The 23,562-nt window shown below is 40.7% G+C and overlaps 1 protein-coding gene across 17 annotated transcripts in view; it reads right to left on the reverse strand.

The window, feature by feature from the left end:
- Nucleotides 1-2,530: 2,530 nt before the first annotated feature.
- EP300 (EP300 lysine acetyltransferase) overlaps nucleotides 2,531-23,562 on the reverse strand; it is a 66,674-nt gene continuing 45,642 nt past the window's right edge. For all 17 annotated transcript variants that reach the window (XM_086752342.1, XM_086752363.1, XM_086752384.1 and 14 more), the window contains 13 exons: nucleotides 23,071-23,159; nucleotides 20,543-20,623; nucleotides 18,314-18,370; nucleotides 16,815-16,892; nucleotides 15,668-15,735; nucleotides 13,860-14,010; nucleotides 13,461-13,607; nucleotides 12,917-13,030; nucleotides 10,998-11,163; nucleotides 10,167-10,331; nucleotides 7,960-8,121; nucleotides 7,230-7,511; nucleotides 2,531-5,965 (listed from right to left, as the gene is read on the reverse strand). In XM_086752342.1, the coding sequence (XP_086608468.1) occupies nucleotides 3,722-5,965; nucleotides 7,230-7,511; nucleotides 7,960-8,121; nucleotides 10,167-10,331; nucleotides 10,998-11,163; nucleotides 12,917-13,030; nucleotides 13,461-13,607; nucleotides 13,860-14,010; nucleotides 15,668-15,735; nucleotides 16,815-16,892; nucleotides 18,314-18,370; nucleotides 20,543-20,623; nucleotides 23,071-23,159 (3,804 nt within the window). In that variant the 3' untranslated portion in view covers nucleotides 2,531-3,721. The remainder of the gene's footprint in view (nucleotides 5,966-7,229; nucleotides 7,512-7,959; nucleotides 8,122-10,166; nucleotides 10,332-10,997; nucleotides 11,164-12,916; nucleotides 13,031-13,460; nucleotides 13,608-13,859; nucleotides 14,011-15,667; nucleotides 15,736-16,814; nucleotides 16,893-18,313; nucleotides 18,371-20,542; nucleotides 20,624-23,070; nucleotides 23,160-23,562) is intronic.

Raw genomic sequence — 23,562 nt, forward strand, 5'->3', positions numbered from 1 at the left:
TAATGGAATGGGGTGACAGGAACTTCATGAAGTTCAACAAGGGGAAACGTAAAGTCTTGCACCTGGGAGGAACAACGCTGTGCACCAGCATGTGCGGGAAGGCAGCTTGGCAGAAAAGGGCCTGGAGGTCCTGGTGGCGAGTCGAACAATATGCCAACAACGTGCCCTCGCGGCAAAGGCAGCCTATAGCCTCCTCAGCTGCCTTAGGAAGGGCATTGCCAGCAGGTGGAGGAAGGTGATCCTGCCCCTCAGCACTGGTAAGGCACATCTGGAACGCTGCGTTCAGGTCTGAGCTTTCCAGTACAAGAGGGACATGGACATAATGGAGAGAGTCCAGCAAAGGGCCAGGAAGATGAAGGGGCTGGAGCATCTGTCAGAGGAGAGGCTGAGTGATCTGGGACTGTTCAGCCTGGAGAAGAGAAAGCTCAGGGGTTTCTTATCCCCCTTGGTGGGGGGAGTACACAGAGAGCCTGTGGCACCTCCACCCTGGAGATATTTATCTTGACATTGCCCCACGCAACCTGCTTTAAGTGACCCTGCTTTGAGCAGAGAGGTGGACTAGATGATCTCCAGAGGTGCCTGCCCACCTCAGCCATTCTGTGCTTCTGTGATAACAAGTGGTTCTGTATAGAATAGGGCATCTATGATGCTAGAATGTAAAAAAAAAAAAAAAAAAAAAAAAAAAAGGCAAGCAGCGTAGACACATACAGTCACAGGACGATACTGCAGGCTCATGGCTGTAAGCAATTCAGTGATGGCCAAGTCATCGGAGTAACCAGGAGCTGGGTAAAACCAGTTAACCAGTTTAAGGGGCAAAGAACAAATAAGCAACATAGGTAAAACACTCCACAAACAGTAAATTTGTACATGTTGTGAAGCAATGAACAAGGAGTGAGCAAGGTGTAGAGTATTTTTTAAAAACAGATGGCCCCAAGACTGAAGGAGAAACCATGAACATTTGTGTTGGTTTTGTTTAGTGAGGGGGGGGGCTACAGTGGCAGCTTCTGCAAGAATCATAGAATCATTAGGGTTGGAAGGGTCCTTCAAAGGCCATCTAGTCCAAAGCCCCTGCAAGGAGCAGGGACTTCTCCAACCAGATCAGGTTGCTCAGAGCCCCGTCCAACCTGGCCTTGAATGTTTCCAGGGATGGGACATCAACCACGTCTCTGGGCAGCCTGTTCCAGTGCCTCACCACCCTCATTGTAAAAAATTTGTTCCTAACATCTCATCTAAATCTACCTCCCTCTACTTTGAAACCATTACCCATTAAGCCTGGGAAGAGGGAAGCTGTTTTTGTTCTCTTTCTCGTTATCTTGCTTTGGTTTTATTAATAATAGTAATGAATAAATAGTTCTCCCCAAGTTGAGTCTGTTTTGCCTGTAACAGAAACTTCAATGATCTCTCCTTGTCCTTATTTCAAACCTTGAGCCTTTTTGTTATATTATCAGGTTCCTGAGGGCAGTTTTGTTCATCTGGAATCTGTGGATTTGCCGATGCTCACAACACAGCTGGAGTTATGCAGATGATGTGCTCTAGTCACATCCTTGGTCACACCTGGGTCTTCCAGCTGTGTAATCCAGGGTACAGAGTTATTCCCTACGCAGCCAGCACTGCATAGATACACCAAGAAAAAGGCTGTATTTTGGGAAGCCCTCCATGGACCAGCCATATACGTGGTACCCAGCCAGCACACAACACCCAACATGTTCTTACATGTTTTTGCCCCATCCCTGGAAACGTTCAAGGCCAAGTTGGATGAGGCTCTGAGCAAGCTGATCGAGTTGTGGATGTCCCTGCTCCTTGCAGGGGGGTTGGACTGGATAACCTTTGAAGGTCCCTTCCAACTCTAACCATTCTATGATGGCATTGACTCCATGCGCACACAGCTATGGGCAGCACACAACTGGGTTTACTACACACATACTCCACAGCTGAAGCATTTCTGTTCAGGAACTCCTCCAAATATAGATGATATATGGCAACCAACCACACATGCCCTATGCCTGGCAGATCACCAGATTCAACAAAAGGTGATGGGGCAGCCACGCACCGTCTTGGTGCAGGGTCTTCGGGACATCCACACAAGCTTACCTCACGCTCCCAACTTTGGTGCCAAAAGGTGTACAATATATTCCAAGTGAAATAGGATCTTTTAATATCACACATCCAAACAATAGTTCTCATTTCAAAATGCAAAATAGGTCCTTTGAAGACCAGCTGCTCCCAGGCTGTGTGAGGAGGGTGGGGTACGGCTGACTGGCACAACTGCTGAGGTCAGACCTCGTTTCTTTGGTTAAGAGACATGCCGGGAACAAACACAAATGCAGAGTTGTACCAAAAGTGTCCGTGTAGAAGACTAATCATTCCTCCATGTCCCTTATTAAAGACTTGCATTTTAAAACAGTCATATACATTAAATAGCTTGACATCTAAATAGCAAACATTCGAATGAAGCAGCATCTAACTGCTACCCCCCCATTTTAAGAACAAGCAACACGTGTGGGAGAGAAGGGAAACATTAAAAACAGGGTGTCTGTCTCACACAGTTTATTTAACAATAGGTAATAAGAAATCAATTTTTAACAGTCTATACAGTGATCGAAAGTTCATATTTATAAGTAATCAACTTTAATTGCATGATTTACAACATTTGAGGGTTTTTTGCTTTCTATTTTCAAGTTTTACAGAAAGTGGAAGAGGGTGGGAAAGGGGTATGGGAGAGAGAAAGCAAGCATAAAGAAGAAACCCCAGGGACTTTTTCTCAGGTTAAAATCATCCCGTTGGAATTGTTTCTTACCCTCTTTTTTATTTTTTTTCCTTTGTTAGATGTAAAAATAACGAAAAAAATTCTTTCAAGAAAACAGAAACCACAATATATATACTACATCCATTTGGCAGCTGCCCCTGTGTATTTGCAAAAATGTTGTCTTCTCTCTACATGTACAAATTATTTTAATACTTGAAGTTTTTTTTTTTTTTTAAGCTCAGACTCTTGTATAGAAAATTCTTGGAGGACAAAAGTAGACTTCAGGAGGGGACTGAGTTATTTAATATTTTTACATTTTCCAAAGAATTGGCATATTTCCAACCGAAGAGGAAAAGATTGGTATTTATTTATATATATATATTTATATATGTAATGTATTTTTAAAGCAACATTAACCCCCTTTGTCCTCCGGTTTTAGGAAAAGGTTCTCCTGTGGTTTTTTTTTTTTTGTTTGTTTTTCATTGTTGTTTTTTTTTTTTTTTTGCAGTGACAAGAAAAACCAGAATAGGGAAAATGTTTACCATCTGTCTCAGTAAATAATAACTATCAATATTACATATTTTCATTAATTTAGAAAAAAAATAAAACCTATTGGAGGCATGAGTAGGGCATCCTTCAGTGAACAGCTGAAAAACCACCCTCTTCCCCTGGCCTCCCCAACGCACACAAGGAAGAAAAAAAAAAAACAAACAAAAAAAAAAAGAAAAAGGACTGGTTATGATTCCAGCCATAACAAAAATATATTCTTTGTACTCTACTGTCCCTCAGGTTCTTGTTGGTTTGTTTTTAAAACCACAAACTACTGCTGCAGAGTTCAGATGTGTTCCAGGGAAAAATGTTGTTTTAGCTAAGAAAGATTCAAAAAAATTTGTCTTCAGTACAAAAAGTCTTGAGAAAATAAGTTTTTTTCTTTTAATTTTCTTTTTTTTTTGCTCCCAAAATGCTACAATGTGTCTAGTGTATGTCTAGTGTACTCTGTGAAAGGTTTGAATTCAAGTCTGAGTTCTCAGAGCTGAGCCCCAGTTCCGTGGCGCTTGTACCATGGAGGCCTGCCATGCCGGGATTGCTAGCAAGCTGGGAAAGCATTGCACTCTGGTCCGGGCTGGCAAAGTGCCCTTGATCCATGGGGTTAGCCTGGGCAGCTACCAGTCCTGGATGTGGGGAGCTGGTCTGCGGGGAGACGTGGTGCGGAGAAGGCTGAGGTTGCATCCGAGGGGACGGGCTGGAATGGGGGGGCTGGGACTGGGGCCGTGGCGAGGGTACAGGCTGCGGAGAACGCACTTGATTGGTGAGCGATGAAGGGAGCTGCTGGCCCTGTAGGTGCGGGGACTGGGCCTGATTGGGGAGCATGTGCTGTTGGGGGCTCATAGGATTGGGCTGAGCTGGGGACCCCATCTGCTGCTGAAGTAGCCTCTGCTGGAAAGCCTGCTGCAAACTGGCTCCTGTCTCAGCACTCATCGCCTGCGGAAGCTGGCTTATTTGTCCCATGTTTCCTTGCTGCATCTGCTGCATGTGATGCTGCATTCGCTGCTGCTGTTGCTGCTGCTGCTGCTGTTGGGGATAACCGACACCCTGGGGCTGCTGAAACTGGTTGTGGTTGGCCATCCCTGGCCCCAGAGCTGGTCCTGCTCCCTGCTGCTGCTGTTGCTGCTGGTGGCGCTGCTGCTCAATCATCTGGTGCCGTCTCATCAGGAGGTCTCGGAACTGAGGAGCCATCCCCGAGTGATTCATGTTCATCTGCTGCGCCTGAGGATTCATCCCAGCGATGGCCTGCTGCGGCTGCTGCTGCGGCTGCTGCTGCGGCATGCTGGGCCTCTGCACTCCTGCCTGCATGGGGTTCATGTTCTGCATGGCTGGGTTGGGGTGCACCCCTCCTTGCTGCCCTTGCATGGTCTGCTGCGGCTGGAGCCCCGGTTGACCCTGAGGGATGCCAGGTTGACCACTCATCCCCTGGGGGTTCTGGGACCCCGCATACTTGGCAGCCCGCTGCTTGATGAAAGCGGCCAGCAGCTGAGGATTGGAGTGAAGAATGTTAAGCACCTGCTGCTGCTGCATGGGTGAGCTGGGAGACCTGAGAGTCCGCAGTAGGTTTTGTAAGGCCGCCTGGGGCAGAGGTGGTTGTTTGGGCTGAGCAGCGCCAGGTACCTGACCCATCCCTGGCTGAGGTGCCATATTCATTGGCTGACCCGGCTGGGCGACTGACATCATGGATGGCCGCTGCATTCCCGGCTGCAGCTGAGCTTGGGGTAAGCCCCCTTGCACCCACGGCGGCTGCTGCTGGATTCCCGCCGGCCCCATTCCTTGATCTATATGGCCACCAGGACCTCTGCCTATCTGTGGAGGGTTCATTCCCATAGGCGGCATCTGGGGCATCTGGTGCTGGATCGGCCTTTGGAAGATCTGAACCTGCGCCATCTGACGCTGGGTCTCCGCTGCCCGCTGGATCTGCATGGCCATTTCCACTGCTGCTGGAGGAGGACCCTGAACTGGTGGTTGAGGTGGCTGGGGTGGAGTTGGAGGAGTCACCTGGCCACCCGCCTTGCCCTGGGACACAGCGCTGGGGGGCTGAGTTCTTGGCATGGTGTAGGGTGGCATACTGTTGGGAGGTGCAGGTTGAGGCTGCGAGGCAGGCTGGGGCGGAGGTTGGGGTTGTGGGGTTTGCGGCGTTGGGGGCTGCTGCCCTGTTGGAGTCGTCGGGGTGGCTGGCGTCGGTGAGGGTAAACCCTGCTGCTGGCCTACCACACCGGTCCGCTGCATGCTCGCCATCCTCCTTCGGAGCATCTGTGCCTGCTGCAGGCGGTGCTGAAGTTGTTGTTGACGCAGCTTGTGTTTAATGTTGAGGCAGAAGGGCACTGGGCACTTGTTCTCCTGGCAGTGCTTTGCGTGGTAGCAGCAGAGAGCAATGAGTTGCTTGCAGATGGGGCACCCTCCATTGGTTTTGCGTTTGCAGCCTTTGGTGTGTTGGACAACCCGTTTCATCTTCTGACAGGATGGCAGTGAGCAGTTGGCATTACGACACTGGCAGGCGTGGACCAGAGACTGGATGCAGCGCTGAATGCTCAGGCGGCGGGAATCTCCAGGGCTCTGGGTGGTTGCAGTCTGCTGGTTGTTGCTCTCATCATCTAGACCAAGGCCTAATTTTTCCATCTTGTGGTCATGGTTTTTAGTGTTATAGCAGGTGATGCACAGGTCGTAATCCTGGAAAGAAAACAACGGAAAAGTTATCAGTGTTCCTGTAAATAAATGATGTCATGCCATCTCAACAAATTATTCCTAGTCTGTTGCAGGCAAATTGTTGCTCTAGGGAAAACTTCAATCTTTCACACCATGCTGAGGTACTAGAGAAGGAATAAATCTAAATTATAGCCAGGGAAAGTGTGTGGGTGCAAGGGTGTCTGAAATCTACACAAATATATATGGCTTGAAAAACAAGTTTGCTCTGAGCTAAGAAGTCACACATTATTCAGCTGGGCCAGAAAAATCCCTTTCTTTCCTGACAGCAAAGGAGAAGAAAAAGGCAAGGAACAAGCAGCTGCCCATCTGCTGTTGCTTCAAAAGAAGAGGGCAAGAGTGGCAGGAGAGGTACCAATTTTCAAAAAAGAAAGGAGAATGAAAGCTGCATTTTCACTTTTCAGGCAAGTGAAATAGCAGAGTGTACTGGGCAGAAGAAAAGTATTTACATTCTGTAAAAGCAACAGCACAGGAGTTTGGGCTTAATAATTGATCCAAGTCCTTACAGATTAATGAATCCTGCGAAATTCAGAATTTATTTTCTGATATGTACGAGGAAATAGGATCATCAAATTTTAATCAAAGCTTTTCAGAACTGAATCTGAGAGTATTTTACTTCCAGCGGGCTAAAAAATCAAGTTACAAGCCAAATTCAAGGTTAGTCCAGCTTCTGGAGCGGTCAAGCATTGCCCCAGACCACTGGAGGGGATCTTCAAACACGCTTCTGAAGACAAAAATGCTGTTTGCAGCATTCTGCAGAGAGACAACAGGGTAGTGGAAGAGTCATCCAAGTATAGGAATCTGACTTCTAGCACAGCAAAACCTCTGGGTAAGCCAGCCAATGGAGAGCCCTATTTACAGAAATACTGCAGCACAACAGTGCTGATGCATTGCTCGTCAGAAAAACACAGCTGATCTTACCATTGCAGCTCAAGCAATTGCTACAGTACCCAACTGCTTAAGCAGCTGCACCTTAGATGAACTACAGGAAAAACAATTCTACTTCAGTTCTCCACAGCTTCAAAGTAGAAGACAGAAATCACAACAAATCAGCGGATTAGTAGAATCACTTGTTATGGAAAATGTTTCCTCTCCTCTCTTTCTGAACTGCCAGAGGATGAGCTGTACAGATCTTCTTCCATTAGTGAATTCTGATAAATTAGTTCAGGTAAAGAGCACTCTGGGAACAGAGATATAGGGACACAAGTAGCAAAAACTTCACCAAGCATACCTCACAAACAGTGCAATGCCATCTGGTCTCCACATGATGCTTGCACTCGTTGCAGGTGTAAACAAAGCGGTCTTGGCTCTGGGTATGCAGTTCCACCAGCATGCACATGGTTGACCACTGGGCCCTTCGTAGTGAGGAGAACTCCAGGTGCTTGTCTCTAGCAAGGGTTAGGAAAGCATCACGCCCATCCATCAGATCACACGGAATGAGTGGGTCAGGCTCAACGATGGGGGGCAGGGAGTTGGCTGCAGGGCCAGCAATGAGACGGATGACAAAGAAGACCTGAAAAGTAAAAAGACTTAATGCCGGCACTTAAAGATGTTTTGGTCACCAAGCTTCATTACACAGAGTGTACAATTCTAGGACCAACTAACACTTGAACAACGTGCTGCCAGGGTGGTGTGCTTGTGAGGACTCGGTAATTTCAAACCTCAGTGTCCTGCAGGTTCGTCTTCTTCAGAAGCATTAGGTAATGAACAATAGACTGAATAGTAACAGTAAAACTCTCGTGACAATCTAGACTGTTAGGAAGTTCTGTATGAGCACAGTTGTATTTATCCCCACTCCCCTCACAGCAAAGAACACCCAGACTTACTGGTACTTGTCTGGTGTGCCACTTAATTCTCCAGCCAAACCTGTATAATTTACAGGGCACAGCTCTGAAGTACCAAAGCTTTGTACACCTCTCTACTTAAATAAAATACTTATTTCTCATTCTACCAGCTCTTACCTCCTTGTGCTTCTCCATAGTGGCATACAGCTTTTGGGAGAGGTCATTGGACACATTGGGCATGCCAGGCTTTTTCTTATTGCCACGACTCAAGCTGCTCTTATTCTTGCTTGTCTTCTTATTGTTCTTCTTTTTGGCATTTTTGCTGTCTCCCTTGCTCACCTATTAATTTTAAAAGCATTTCGTATCAGCTAAGTTACACCACATCAGCATTTTATTTACTTTCACAGCTGTAACTGTAAGACAAAACACTCCTCACAATAATTTACTCTGAAGAAGCTTACCAGGCTCCCCTGAAACATTATGTTAATTCCATTAGAATCACTCCAGAAGATATCAAGACCAGCAATACATAGTTCTAAAAATACTGAAAGCATACATGCTCAGGATGTTCAAGAGAACTGTTATTTACTGAAACCTGTTTGTCTGTTGTAGTTGAACACTGAAGAACCTTATGGATAATCACAAAGGGGTTCAGCAGATGGCTTCTCAATGCTAAACTAAAAATAACTGAAAAGTACAATTGATATTGTACTAACCAGAGGTAAGAAAGACTTAATTCACCTAGATTTAGTTTGTTATAGCTCTCTGACAGATTTATTTTTTAGTAGACTACATAAAATTGATTTTGATATGAAGCCGTTCTTCTGAGTCCAAAAAGGCATTAGTAATGCAGTTTCTAGTATGTGCTTTCCTTCTGTCATGTCCTGCAACAGTCAAACTAAACAGGTCAGCTTAATTCCAATTATAATCACAATGAACAGTTTATTCCTCTCTGCTTCTCAAAGGGCCCCTCAAAACACTACAGCATATGATGATCAAAAGATCAAAGCAATTCTTATCCAAATAAGCATTCTTCCTAAGCTTATAACAACTTTGTCAGGATGGAAATTTCCAGCGAACATGAATGAGTATCACTTCATCTGAGAGTACAGTTTATTATTGCCTTATTTTCCAGAAGCGAAATATGGAGTCAATAAAGAGTCAAAAGTGTTTTAAATAATAAAGGTTAAATAGTAATATGTTGCAAGCTTGTCCCACCACAGGATTCTGGGGCCAAACTGCTGTGGAGGATCAACAAAGCGTTGACCAACCTCACACACAGAGCTAGGTCAGATTCCTCACAACTGGTTTCTGCCATATTAGAGAGATGAGAACTTGCAGCTATGCCAAGTGGAAAACAAACCTTTAAGTAATACCTAAGTAAGATGCTAGTTAATGCAAACTTGATATCAAGTTGCCTAATTTCCAGGTTACGCTTGCACTTAGTTTATTCAAAGTCCTTGAAAGGAGGTATTGCAAAGAGCAGCACAGGAGAGCCACAAATTCAATTGGAAATTTAAATCTAACTTTTTCCTAAAAGACTTTTGGATGAAAAAGAAACACCAATTCTAAACCTCAACAAAAATCTAGTATCTAATAAGGGGATAAAGCAGCAGTTTTTAACAGAGTTAACTAACAAGTACTACTGTCTGAGCAAAACTACTAACTTAATCCTAGATTCATCACCTCTTCCATAAAAGCTCAGAAGATCCAAGGATAGGCAGATGCGTAAATTCCATATCTGTTAATTTTCAAATTTATTGTTGAATTGAGGCATACCTTTTTTTGTTCTTTGTGGAATGTGAAAGCACAGTTGTTGCACATTCTCCAGAAGATATTGCACAAAATACCAGCAGTAAATTAACTTGTCTAGTTCAAGTAGCCCAACAACAGTTCAGCAGTATTTTGTGCTTGATATCCTCAATGCCTTAAAGCATTCTACTAAAAAAACCTATATGGAGTAAACTACTAAATCACAGTGCAGTGTTATTTTCTCAAAATGTTCTGCTAAGATTAGCATTGTAACATTTAAGTTAGAAAGAAAAGAGTTAGCCACTGTCCAAGAGCTTAAGGAAAAAGCTTCCAAGTCAGGCTGAGGTCACAGCATGGACCTTGATAATTGGATTTCAGCAGCAAAATATTCAACTAGCAGCTGTTTCAATCTAATTGACTTTGGTAATTAGCTTTATAGCCACATGAACAGCCACTTCTCATGTGAATGTAGCTTAGTGGTGTTTTAACTACTCTAATTTCTAAAGTGTAAAATTGAAGCTAAAAAGGTGAAAATGCCAGTTAACCAAAGTGTCTAGCCTCCCCCCCCCTTTTTTTAAAATCAGCCATAGGCAGTCATAACTTTTACATTAGATCATGAAATGCATTCTTACATCCGTGCTTTCATTACTAGTGTTCTCTTCTCTCTTTCGTTCTTCTTCCTCTTGCTCTAGTTCCTTAATGCTCTCCTCTAGAACATTAGGCCAGAAATCCCCTTCGAAGTAAGGCAGCTCTTTTGCACTTGTTAGACGGTCTTCTGTTGCCTGCTTAAATATATCCTGAAAAAGAGCAAAGCACATGGTTACTACAAGTCACATAAGTAAAGGTAACCTTTTCAATAAGTGATAAAAAAGGCACCAGCAGATCAAACAAAGGAGAGCTTAGTATTTAAATTCATTTTTTAAGGGCACATTCTAAGTGCAGATTTCACACTGTATCAGTTACAGACAGTTTGTCAAACAAATTTCAAATATTCCCACTCCGAAAAAATAAGTCACTACCGTGTGCTAAACTTCAATATGCATACTTACCAAGCGGGACAATATAATCACTATATTGTCAACCCTAACCAAAATCCTGGTAATTCCAAAGATTTTACATACTTCTAACCACGTCAGCAGCCGAACCCCGCTTTACTTAACACAGGAAGACTAAAGATTCCATATATTTTCTTTGTATTAATGAAACAAGATTTGCTCCATATTACAATATTCCTCAATACTTTAGCTTGTTCTAAGGAATAATTTAAGTCTCTTAGTAGAATGATTTCAGAAGCTACATGCTTTGAAGAGGATATACTTTAACTCTAAACATTTAGTTCTCAATTCACTTAAAACTAATACAGTAAACTCCAAGAATCAGGCAAAATGCATAAGGCAAGGAAGAAACCAAGACAAGACTCGCCAACACCCTCCACCTCCAATACAAAAATACACTTAACAAACCTTGTAATCATGGACAATGCGCTCCGACACAGATTTGTCCAGCATCTTTTTGTACCACTCTTGCAGTCGTTTGGGTTTGGGTATCTTTTGGTCAGGAGGATGGCAGTGGAAGATGTAGTCATCTCCTTCACTTGGTGGGCATGCCCAAATATGTCCAGTAGTATACCTAGGATCATTAAACAAAAAAGTACATGTGGGCTCTGATGATTAATATTGGAGCTTGCTCTCCTCTCTGCCACGAGATGGAGCCACCGCAAAGTTGGCTGGTATTACCAGATGGATAATAATTACAGATCTCCAAGATTTTAATTCTAGTGTTCATTCCAGCTTCATTCAGGTGATAGCACTACCATCTTTTCACTGATTTTTACAAAATCAGCATTATATGCAGAGCAGCTTATAGATTGTGCACATTTTCCAATCTAGATAAATATCAAAGCCTGACATAAACTTGCAATTGCCACCTCCCAATTAACCAAGAAAGATGGAGACCAGGTATTTTCATAGTAAAAGCTAGAATTCTTTTACCTTAAGACAGTGCAATCATTACATTACATTTTAAAAACAGATATACTTAAACACACAAGTCACTTTACTGTAAATCCTCTGGGTTTGTTGTTTTGTTGTTTTTTTTTTTTTTTAAACTTTAAGGATTCTTTTAAAAGGTTTCACAATTATATCTGTCACTGTCAACCTCTGTGCTATCGGGTACACAATTTAAGTACTATGAAGACAGATGACATCCAAATAGTAGCAGCTGCAGAGAATATAATACCACAAAGATCACTTCTTCATCCTCAGTTCTTCTCTATTAGTTTTTGAAAAGAACTCCAGTAGGAGGAATAATCAGATCTCAAGTTTGAGAAAAATAACCATCCTTGCTGTGTTGAGAAACAGCTCTGCACAACCCTACCCAAACCCTGGCAACTGGCAGCCAGTTGCCATTCCTTCTGCCTGAAAAGGGAGAGATGAGACTGTGTGACCAATATTGTTTTCCCAAAATGAGAACCTGATGTTAACCATTAGCACAGAAAACAGCATTAAGTAAAACTGAGGCCTGAGCTCTACACAGCAGCTTTACAGACTCACAGGTTAGAAAATACACAATAAAAAAGCAGAAAGAAGTCTAACCTAAGTACTACAGAATATATAATCTCACTGAGGTACTGAAGACAGTACCACTCAGTTCCATTCTGACATTTCCCTGATTTTTCTCATGCAACTGCTCTAAACATAGCTCCTAACAATTTCTTGATTAATAACTGCCAAGCTACACCAGATACCTTTGACAACAGATTGATGTTTACTTCACTGCCTTTTCTACTTGAGTAATTATGGTCATTTAATTTCCACCTTTCTCATTTCTTCACTTGATCTGTGTTCTTTTGTGGTGTTCAAGCATACTCTCCTCTTTCTCTTCTAACTTTTCAGTTTCTCACAATTTCAACTACTCCTTCTGTATGAGATTTCTTAATGGCCTTATACAGCTGTTACAGAGTTAATTAGTACACATGGAATAAACTTACCTTTCTCCTTATAAACATGGGTAAGAACTTACTTGCCAGTTGAAAGGAATGACCCGATTAAAGCAGTAGCATTACACAAGGACTGCACTATCAACAAGCCCAGCAAAATTTCACGGTCCAGATAAAAAGGCTTACTTTTTCTACTTATACTTAAGGAAGTTTTGGATAAGTTTGGAAATCTAAAAATATCTGAAGCATAAGCCTCTCCTGAAAAGCCTGCAATCCCTTTTTGTCTTTTATCCTTTTCAACTATACACAGTTGTTGCCAAGTTATTCTGTCACTGGTTGATATTTAGGCACCGTATTCTGCACAATAGGATGTTGTAATTTCATTTGCAATAGGAACTACCTAGCACAAATGGTGCACAGAGGAAAACATTACGAAATACTTACCCTAGTTTCTTGACATACTCTAGATATCCAATTAGTATTTCATGGTAGACAGCAGTCCTCAAGCATTTAGGGCGGAAGAAATGAACACTGTCAAGGTAAGATATATACACTCGCCTGGAAAAAGAAACAACACAAAAACATGATGAGAAGCAGAGATTTCAAAGTAGTTCTACAAGTTTATTCATGTTATTTTATACATTTGAAGCATTCAATACAACAGCAACCTTCAAAGCTCTCTGATCCTAATTTACCTCCAGAAACTCAGCTTTCTTTTGATATCCTAGCCTCATCTCTCTAAAACTATCCAATCCCTTTCTTGAGAATACTGACAACAGATCCTTAAGGCAACACTGCCTGCCAGCCAGCAACCCCAGTAAGAAGCTACTGTAACTGACATATTCCCTACAGAAGCTGCTTTGTTTCTAGAAGCTAACAGCACTAAAAGTCTTCACATACACAACACCAAAGCTCTGTACAGAACTTCAGAAGGTTCACCCAACTGCGACAGTACCAAAGTAAAATAAACTTTTGTGCAGCTTCTCACCTTTGATTGGGTGGAGGACAGTCTGAACCATACTCCTGTACATGCATCCCAAAGAAGCACAAGTCTACACCATCAATCTCCTCAAAAGCAAAAAGCGCTTTTGTTCGGTAAGGGAAAGACTCAGCCATTTCTCCGCTGTCTACAAACCTGTGGATTACAGAGAGTAAAGGGGTATAACAAATATATTCACATATTAGAGAACACACGTCACTAGGTAAAAACAACACTGATGAGGGTTGCTGTAAGCGTAATTTTAGTGTAATTTTAAAGTTAAATGCTCACAGACTACTCAAACACAAGGAATCCACTTTTTACTCTTCACAACTAGTTAATATGCTGCTCTAGCACCTGTTTGTCAAGAACTGGTCAGTGGTGAATTTTTGCAAATAAAGAACTTACCTTGCTTTCATTCCCGGTTTTACTTCAACAGTTTTGTCAGATGCATGCACCACCCTAACTGTAACCTCGCCTGCCTCAGGGTGATTCTGTCGTCTTAGGAAATCATTGACTCTGTTCTCCAAGAAGGTACCAAGTCTTGTAGCCGGTAACCCTGCAGGGAAAAAAAAAAAAAAAAAAAAAAAAAGCTCTAAAAATACAACTCTAAATATATACAAAACTGAACCATTCAAATGTGATTTCTCCATTCAGATGTTAAATGAAAAGTGACTCTTACTGCATGCAGTATGTTATCGTAAATTAAAGCTTTATCTTTAAACACTAACACTTCTAGATGGGATGAGCTGCTTTTTTACCTGCAGGCAAGTTCATGGTTTATACATTATTTAAACGAAGAAAGAATCTGTATTTCCACCCAATTTTTATCTGTCTTAGAAGTCAATCACAACTAAGGCTCCTCCTGAATAGAAGATTTTAATTAGTTAAACTGGATTACGAAACACTGCTCTCAGAGATAGCTTCAAGAGCAGATGTTGCATTTGGAAGTATATTCTGTCTATAAAGCCACACTAGACAAGTTAGTCTCTCCACTTACCAAAAGAATACACTTCAATAATGAAAAGAACAGCTAAATACAACTGTATCTGCAAGTAACGTAGGTAGTTTAGAAGTTTCTAAATTTTAAACAATCTTCATACAAAGTAAGTACAAGCACAATGTTAGCTGACACAAAACTTAAAGCTGAAAGGAAGTTTAAAGACTTCTGGAGTAACAGGGCCTGTCTCATTGCTGTCCATTACTTCCAGTCAGAGTTATTAGTCTGCCACTCAGCTTTTCTATTTTTCCACTTTGATACCTTTCACTCATCATTATACTAACTTAAGTATGCAGTACATACAGGACACTAGAAACAAAAACTGATAAAAACTATAAAAGAACCCTTGTATACTTCCTGTATTCTTGGTGAATCTAGGAAGTTTTCATTTTGGAGATTTTGGAAAAAGACTCAGATGTTGAAACTATTCACTGAGTGGCTTGCTTTCCATTTCATAAGAAGAGTTGAAGAAAACACTTATGTGACTGAACTGCAAGTCATCCCCTAAATTTCAAGACAATTTACCATCTTTGATACCCTCCTTCCTCTTTTTCCAAAGAAGGACCTTAAAAAGTAACTGCTTAACATTACAATTAATACTTGTTAGAATCTTGATGCTATTGGTTGGCTGGGGATTTTCTTTTTTTTTTTTTTTAGCAGAAATGTAAATAGTCATTACTTTTAAGAAGTACACCAACCTAAGAAGCTTCTGACAGACTTATTTTGTCTATAGAACAGATGGACAATGACTGCATAAATTTCCTCGTACACTGCCTTCAAATCAGCTGCCTTGATCAAGAGGAAGTGTCTACAGAATTTTGTCAGCAGCTGATGCAGCTTTTATCTCCATCACAGCTTTTAAGAGCAGCAGTAGTCACAGTGACTTAAACATCTTACCATAAATTTAAGTTAGACTGCAGTCACACAGCAACTATTTCCAATGCTATTAATACTGCAATTGAGATAAAAGGATGTGTATCTTATGTTACAGTGCTCTAAAATGGTACATTAACCCTCTACAACAGACTATTAACCAACAACAGCACCTGGGAATGCAAATATTCTGAACATCACAGTACTGATGTTTAGAACTGACCAAAAGTATCCTCCTTTAACTCAAAAAACTGAAATAAAAGCAAAATGAGCAGAAATGGCAGCTCTTCCTCATTCTTAACAAATTATTTAAGATTTGTTGGTGCAAACATCAGAATCTTACTTTTAGCAGAGAATTTGTTCTCTTTCCTGGTTCGTCCTGTTTTCTTTAGGCAGCCATCACAGACAAAGCTGAAGCAAAAATAGGAGAAAGTGAAAAATCATCCCAATTCAGACTGTAAAATTCCTTAGCATCTTAACATTAGAAGCAAAATCTCTCTCTTATCTGGTCTGGAAAATACCTTAACTGAAATTTAAAATAAAAGACAGCACAAAGAGCAGTGCCAGCGGAAACAGCCCCTGTTTCAGAGCTGCAGAGGAGGATCTAAGCTCCAGTGAGTGAATCTGCTGTCAAGTCACCCATGTCACCACTTGCAAGCCCAGGAAACAGGATCTCCAGTGGCAGGTCTAACAATATCGGCATAAAGCATTCTTGGAACAAATAGTCTCAAATTGCTGTCTCCAATGAAGATGAGATGTCGCAATACGTAAAGCAAAAGCCTGATTTTTTTCTAAATGCCCAAGTGCACTGTAGCATGAAATGATGGGCAGATTCTTCCTCAGTTACAGGATATCTACCCTCTTCTGCAGCAATGTGGATGGGACAACAGAATGGTAAAAGTCACAGCTTTCTTGTCAAGAAAGCAAATATTTAAGATCTTACAGAACTTTATTTACATATAATTTATCCACTTTAAAAAAAAAAAAGCCTTTAAAGCAATCAGAAAAAGGCCAGTGTTTTGATCAAGAACTATGGAGTATCTAAAGACAACTACATTGTTTTTCAGATTTAACCTAATCACTGAGGTAAAAAAAAAGTGAATTCACCTGTTAAATTCTTTACTTGTTTCAAAATTTTTGAAGATGACAAAGCAATATGATTTGTATAGAAAACAAATCAGTATGAAATTCTTACCAGAACTAAAAATATCTTTTCATGAAGGACTAGTATCTTTAAACATAAAAGGCTGAAAAGCCCTCTTCTGCACACAGGAATGTTAGAAACATTTAAGATTAGAAACAACTTAATACACAACACAGGAAGATGCAATGCCTAAATTTGATGTTACCCTATGCATTCCCATCTGAAAATTTTACAGAATTTAACTTCTTCCATTAGATACGCTTTTAAATACAACCAATATAAGGAAGTTTACACACTAACTCTAATAAATCTATAGTACACTTTTACTTAAGAAGAAGTTTCTCACCCAGAAGGCCAGATTATCTCATTATGAAGAACACAGATCTGGTGCATTTTTCTTCCACATTCTATACATTCAACAAATCTGTAGAAGGAAAAAAGTGGGGAAGGGAAGCAAGGTTAGTAGTATCATTACTTGCTTGCATATTTTGTAACACTTTATTAGAGAAGTTCTAGCATTTAGCCTCGAGTCTATTTAGCATAGAGGGCACATCTATGCTGAGAACAGCCTCCAGAACCAATTAAGAATCTGTCAGCTCAAGTCAGACTATGCAGGAACACTATTATTACCATTTGCTTGCCTTACTGATATCCACATTATTTTTTTTTAAAGTGAAGCCCTTCTAAGTATAAAATCGGTAAACTGCTTGTTGCTATAATGAAGAAAGGAAAATGGATTCACAGGTGTCAGAACCAAAGAACCAGGAGAAACAGTTGGCTGTCAGTTGCCCCACTATGCTTGAAGCATGGGGTACACTGCAAATATACTGCCGAAAGGCAGGAAGAAAGAAAACAGAAGCAATGTCACTTTCAGACAGGACAAGCGACATACGTGATATGGTCGTCTTCACAGATATTGGTGAATATACTTCTCCAAAATACCTAAGGTTGCTTCATGTATCAGGACAATCTAACTCCTTTTGAACATGTCTATTTGTAAAAATGTGAGACTTTGAATGACTAGCTGTCATTTATACAGAGCATATGGTATCATACTGTAAGTTAGGCTTGCATTCTAGCATCACACTATCTTCACTATAACAAAACGAAAGAAGAGTTACGAATCAAGTTACTATTCTCTCCTTCCCACAGCCCTTGTAAAACAGAAGAACTGGCTGACCCCTACGCCCTTAGAAGGATGGTGTGGGAAGAATACATATCCTTTTTTCTTCATTCATTCGAGAATGAAGGCAATGTTTGCAGAGCAGCAGCATAGGTGTATAATGCAGCAGCACATGAAGTAGCTTCAAAAAAACCCTCAGGAATATGAAGAAAAGCAGCTGAGTCACGACTATCTTAACCATACTGACTGTCTACAGTTCTGCTTCCAGCAGTGTAGAAGAACTGGCTGATTCAAATTTACAAACTTTTCCTTCTACTACAGCTGCCTGTAGAATATGACAGCTAGAAAAGCCAACAGCAGCAAACGAGCTACTACCGAACAATTAAAATCAGTTCTGAGACTTGAGCGTTTGCTGCAACAGGGTTTAAAAGCAGAGTTATCTACATTCATCCTTCTGTTGAATCCACATTCAAGACAACAAAATGCAGTAATTTTGGCTCATACACACAGTATTACATATTTCTCAAGTACAGCTGTGGTGGTTTGGGTTCTCAGCAGAGAATGCCACATACGCTGCTTACTGAGCAGCCCCTGCCAGCTAACAGAGTTACATGAAATTGGGAAAACACTGAAGAACAAAGGTGATGGTGAATGAATAACATGCATTTTACAAAATAGTTATAATGAAGTTAAGATCATTCAAATGTAACAGCATTACTTACAGTTCAGGGTCCAGTGTATCATTTTTCCTTTTTGAAAACTGTTCTTTGTTTATCGTTCTATGGAGAAACAGGCAATAAAACTCAGTTTTAACACAAGACAACATACATTCATGCCATACCACACATATCCACACACCAAGACAAAAATTGCAAGCAGATTTTTTAAACACTCACTGGCACTACAAGGAAAGGAGTTGTATTTCATAAAGAGACAGACAACTAAAATATATGCCACCCTTAACTCTGCCTGTGGAAAACATTCTTTTCTATGGGACAATAGCTTGTGGAGAACCACATTGCTCCCTTATCCAGTTTTACTACAGGATAAATGGTAAAACTTGCTGACGTTCAGGTTTTGGACCAGTTTGATCAGTATTTCATATTGAAAGGACTATTTGATATGCCTGTTTGATATTCTGAAGGCAGACAATTCCAATTATCTTTGATTACTGAGAAAAGCAGGTTATCTTATTTTGGATTCCTCTAGCCCTCCTCCTAGACTAACTTCAAAGGAGAAATTTCAGCTTCTAAACCCTGCAACCCCAGCCCAGACATTACTCTATACTATCTTTACCTTCCCTGCAGCATTTGCAAGGCTACAAATTCCATCTTATACACCAATCTGGTTCAAAATAGTCCAGAACAGTTATACAAGATTACCCAGATCTCTGAGAATTTACCCCAAAGTGGGTGCTGCAAAACCTGAAATGATCAGTATGTGCCTCTCTGAGAAGCAATGACAGAGATCCGATCCAGCTTTCATGAGGTGCGTTACCCTTCCTAGCCTTTTATTTCAGTGTTTATTCTGAATAGCACTACCTGCAGAATACTTCAAGCTCCTTATAAGATTAATGGGTAAGGTTCAATCTCCCAATTTCTTCAAACTGTTATTATAATACAGTGAGCAGAACTGTAGACAGGACCTGACATATATACTCCTAATCTTTTTTGCTTTTGTTCATTTTAACTACAGGTCGTGGGAAGAGAGGAAGGGAGCAGCATCTCTACACCCCAGTAAAATGTGTACCTAAGAGAAAGCCTGTAAGTGGGTGAAAGAACATTCAAAAGTGTACTTGCTCCTCATGTGCAGCCTACAGCTGCCATTTTCACTACACAACCACCAAGAATGGTGTCCATATTAACAAAACTGGACAATATTGATTACAATTTAGGTCTTTGCTTCTACTAGAGTAGTAATCCATACTATCCACAGGAATGTGGCCCATTGTCCTGACCAGCATACAAACATAATTTCTTCACTCTCCCTCCCAGAATGGCAGAAGTACTCTTACATCTTCCCAAGCCCCAGTGGATTATTTCACAACTGTTCCAGATACATCCATAAACACAACCAGGATTTGGTAACATGCTGCTAAAGACAACTTCTACTTCCAGTGAAAGTTAATGCAGTTTGTCCAGTTACCAACTTCAACAACTCTGCCTCTGGCTTCAGACTTTCCCACTTGCTTCTATCTGCAGTATTCCTGCAATGCCCTCCCCCACCCAAAGAGCTTTCTTCAACAGCTCAAAGAGTAACTGCTTGGCAGTCATCTGTCCCTCAAGGTTTTCTTAGTCTCCTAAAATTCTGTTTCAAGATTATTTTTTTTCTTGGTGAGGTGTGAGGAACGCATAGCAGAATGAAAGACTGTCCCAATAGTTTGTTGCCAGCATGGAAAAGGCAACTAAATCCATGTGCAGCCTTTTACCACAATCTCCTCAACAACTGCACAGGATTTCTGATAAGCAGATGGTACTCAACAAGTAAAATGTTTTTATGGGAAAAGGAGGTTGCCTGTGTCTGATCTGGATGAAAAACAATCTGAAGCTGAACACAAGTTTAATAGCACAGCCAGTCTATAAACAGGACACTACGTTTGACTATTTCAAACTATGTCTGTCAGCTACCTGCCTGCAGGCATGGTTATTTTTCTGCAGTAGAATACTTTCACTTTTTTTTTTTCCCCCAGAAAAAAAGTTATTCTCTTCTTTCTCCTCTATTGGTATAGTTACAATTTTAAGCACTAAGTGCTTATTTCTCACTAAAGTTCAGATCTTAAAGAAAAAAATCTACAGCACAAGTTCAGGCTTTTATGAAAAATATCTGGTCCACCTTCTACTAGCCTACAAACAGTGAGGGTTACCTAAACTACACTCCTTCCCTTTGAGAAAGTATTGTAGACCATGGTACGTCTCACAGATGCACAGCCCAAGCAACCACAAATAACTCACGTTTGAGGTTGTGATGGGTCATCTCCCAGAGAAACGCTCTCCCCTTGGATTTCATTGAAGCACTTCTCACAGAAATGATACCTGTCAGCAAGAAGGCCATATTTGGGTGAACTGCTCCGTCCACACAACACAGCCCAAGTCAAGCAACGGAGCCACCAATCACAGCAGGCCAAGGAAGGGACAGGAGCACAGAGCGGGTCATCAACGGCGACAAGGATATTCAATGATGCAGATTTATGGGCCCCACATTGTGTTTAGTTGGGTGGTTTGTTTTTTTTTTTTTGGCACAATCAAAGCCAAGTGCAGACAGTGACAAGCATGAAGGAGAAATAAAAAGCAACACACACAAAGAAATGGGGATTTGCAGGACAAAAACAAAAACACAGAAGCAGGACAAGACAACACAAAGCAGAAAGCCAAGGCAAAGCACAGATTAGCATTAAATCTCTCAAATGGGTTCACAAGCAGCAAATGATTAAAGCAAATTAAACAAGAGTATTCCATTTTAGCATACCCATACCCTCTTCATTTTAATAATCCATGCCACGTACAGCAAAGAATTAAAATGAGAAAGGGGAAAGAGCAGAAGGAAGGAAGAACTGCTACTCTGACTTGTACATCAGCACAGCAGTTCTGTTGGCAGGAGGATCTGCAGGAGATCAATGGAAGAGGGATAGTCTTCCATCTTAAAATGTATAAATGCTGAGAGGCCAGAGGATTGTCTCCCAGTTGAAAGGGAAAGCTAAACATCAGAAGCTTAAAGAACAATAAAATCTGTCCTCAAAATCTTAGATATTATAGAACTGTCAAACTGTATGATAACTAAATATCTGACATTAACTACAAACATAATGCTCTACATTGACATGATTCTGCAATAGCTCAGTTTGAGTGTCAAACAGTCCAGGTATCAATTCAGCAAGTATTACAGAGAAAGATTTCATTTACACTTGAATAAAACAGTGATTAATTCAAGACTCTACTTCAGCCCTCAAACATGTTCTAAAACTGTAGCCTCTCTATTACTAAGGTGTGTTAATTGAATGCACAAGATATCTAAAAATAAAAAGAAATAAAATAAAATTCTAACAAGTCTATTATAAAGTCTCACAAACCAACATTATAGTAGCTGTTAAGCTTAAAGAACTCCAGGTCTGTTAACCCTCTCAGTTTTCATCTGAGATAATGCAGAGAATAGCACTTCTAGAATCAAACATTTCAGTCTATAGTTATATACGCACGCATGTATTTACAAGTCACATGTATGCACATCTTATAGTGCAAACATTCCTGTCTAATGTTTCAAAACACGTAAAGCATGTCAGATTTTTGAATAATTGTCTTTCAGTCCATCTAGTGCTTGCCTACAGATAAACATAAGCAGAAGATACTGACATGATACAAAAACTCCCCACTATGAAAGTGTAAAACTACACACATTATTATGGGATATTATAAGCTTATTTTGTACTTCTTCACTCCTAAAAACCTCCATTCACTGCTATAAACCTTTATGAAGCCTAAAAAGTTTAAGATATAACTCCTGTAGCTCTTTGATTGCTTTCACCTGACCAGGTGCTTAAGAAAACTACAGTTCTTGCAAAATCTTCTTGGTTTTCAGGTAAAAGCCTTAGTGTTTTTGTTAGTTTAGTGGGGGTTTTTTGTTTGTTTGTTTTGAGGTAGGTTTGTTTGTTTTAAGGTGTTGGAAAGAATGGAGATCAGCAACTAAATCAATAGAGATGATATAATTGGGAGGTAACCAGTCCTCTGCTCTAACAGGTGCATTCTGATACATGCAGGGAGACAGAGTGTTGAAGTATTTATTTCCCTGCTTCTTCCTGCCTCACTTCCAATTGGCAAAGAGATGTCTAGCAAGAAACCTTCTTTCAGAAGTCAAATAGGTTTAAAATCCTTTAATAAACGTCAAGTCAAAAAAAATTACTCAAAAGCGCCATAGAAGCGACAGCACTTCACAGAGCTGCTGACAGCTACGTCAAGACAACTCCCTTAAAGAAACTCAAGGATGAAAAAGCAAGCATCAATATACTCAAATCTGAGTACACAAATCTTCCAATGAAGGTCTGCACCACAAAAGTAAGTTTGCTCTTCAATTTTAACATCATGAGAAAAAACAAAGACTTGCCTAGTATAATACATATTACAGGCATTAATATATTTATTGCGCAGTTTAGTCAGTGTTCTGCATGAAAAATACTGCTGCGTGGTAGGAAGCAAAGACTTGCATATATGAAGTCTAGATAACAGAAGATTTAATTAACTGCAGGATAAAAATTTAGTAAAACATCATATTTCTGCAAACAAAAGAGGAAGGAAGAGCAAAGGCTGCAGTGAACTTTTGCAGAAAAAAATTAACATACAAAGTAAACTATTCAAGGGCACTTCCAGCAAATTTTTATCTTAAAACAGAAAGGTGTACACACATAAAGAGGGTGTATATGTAAATACATGCATGCCTTTAACAGATTGATTGCAGCATGCACAAAACCACAAGAGTGAGTTTTTCTTACCTGTTCTGGTAGCTATAGTAAGTGGCATCTCGAGGGATCGTGCATAGCTGTTTGCCATAGCAACACAAAGTCTGCGGCGAGAACTCCAACTGCAAAGAGGAAAGGGTTGTCTTAGTACTCATACATATTTTCACTTGCTCTCCGTGGGAAGCAAGTGTGACCCAGACAATGATCATTTCCACCTTATTCTGTGTAACAAGCATACAAAATGCTAGAGTCATAAAAAAAATGTTCAGTTGCCTAATATTCTCTTCTCCAAAGATAGAAAGCATAGCAAAACAAGACAATGGGAATACACAGTCTCAATATACAGTGAAATGGAGAGCACTTCTTTTGCAGTAACAAAACCGCATCTGTTTAATTTTCAATAGCAAATGGGTCCAACCTAATCAAAATAACCCTTCAGTTACTGGCTTTTTTCCCCAAGGGCTCATATATAAATAGATGATTTAAGCACTAGATAGAAGACCCATAAAAACCTCAAAATCACAC

The sequence above is a fragment of the Chlamydotis macqueenii genome, chromosome 1 (assembly GCF_036417535.1).
Source record: "Chlamydotis macqueenii isolate bChlMac1 chromosome 1, bChlMac1.mat, whole genome shotgun sequence".
Classification (NCBI taxonomy): domain Eukaryota; kingdom Metazoa; phylum Chordata; class Aves; order Otidiformes; family Otididae; genus Chlamydotis; species Chlamydotis macqueenii.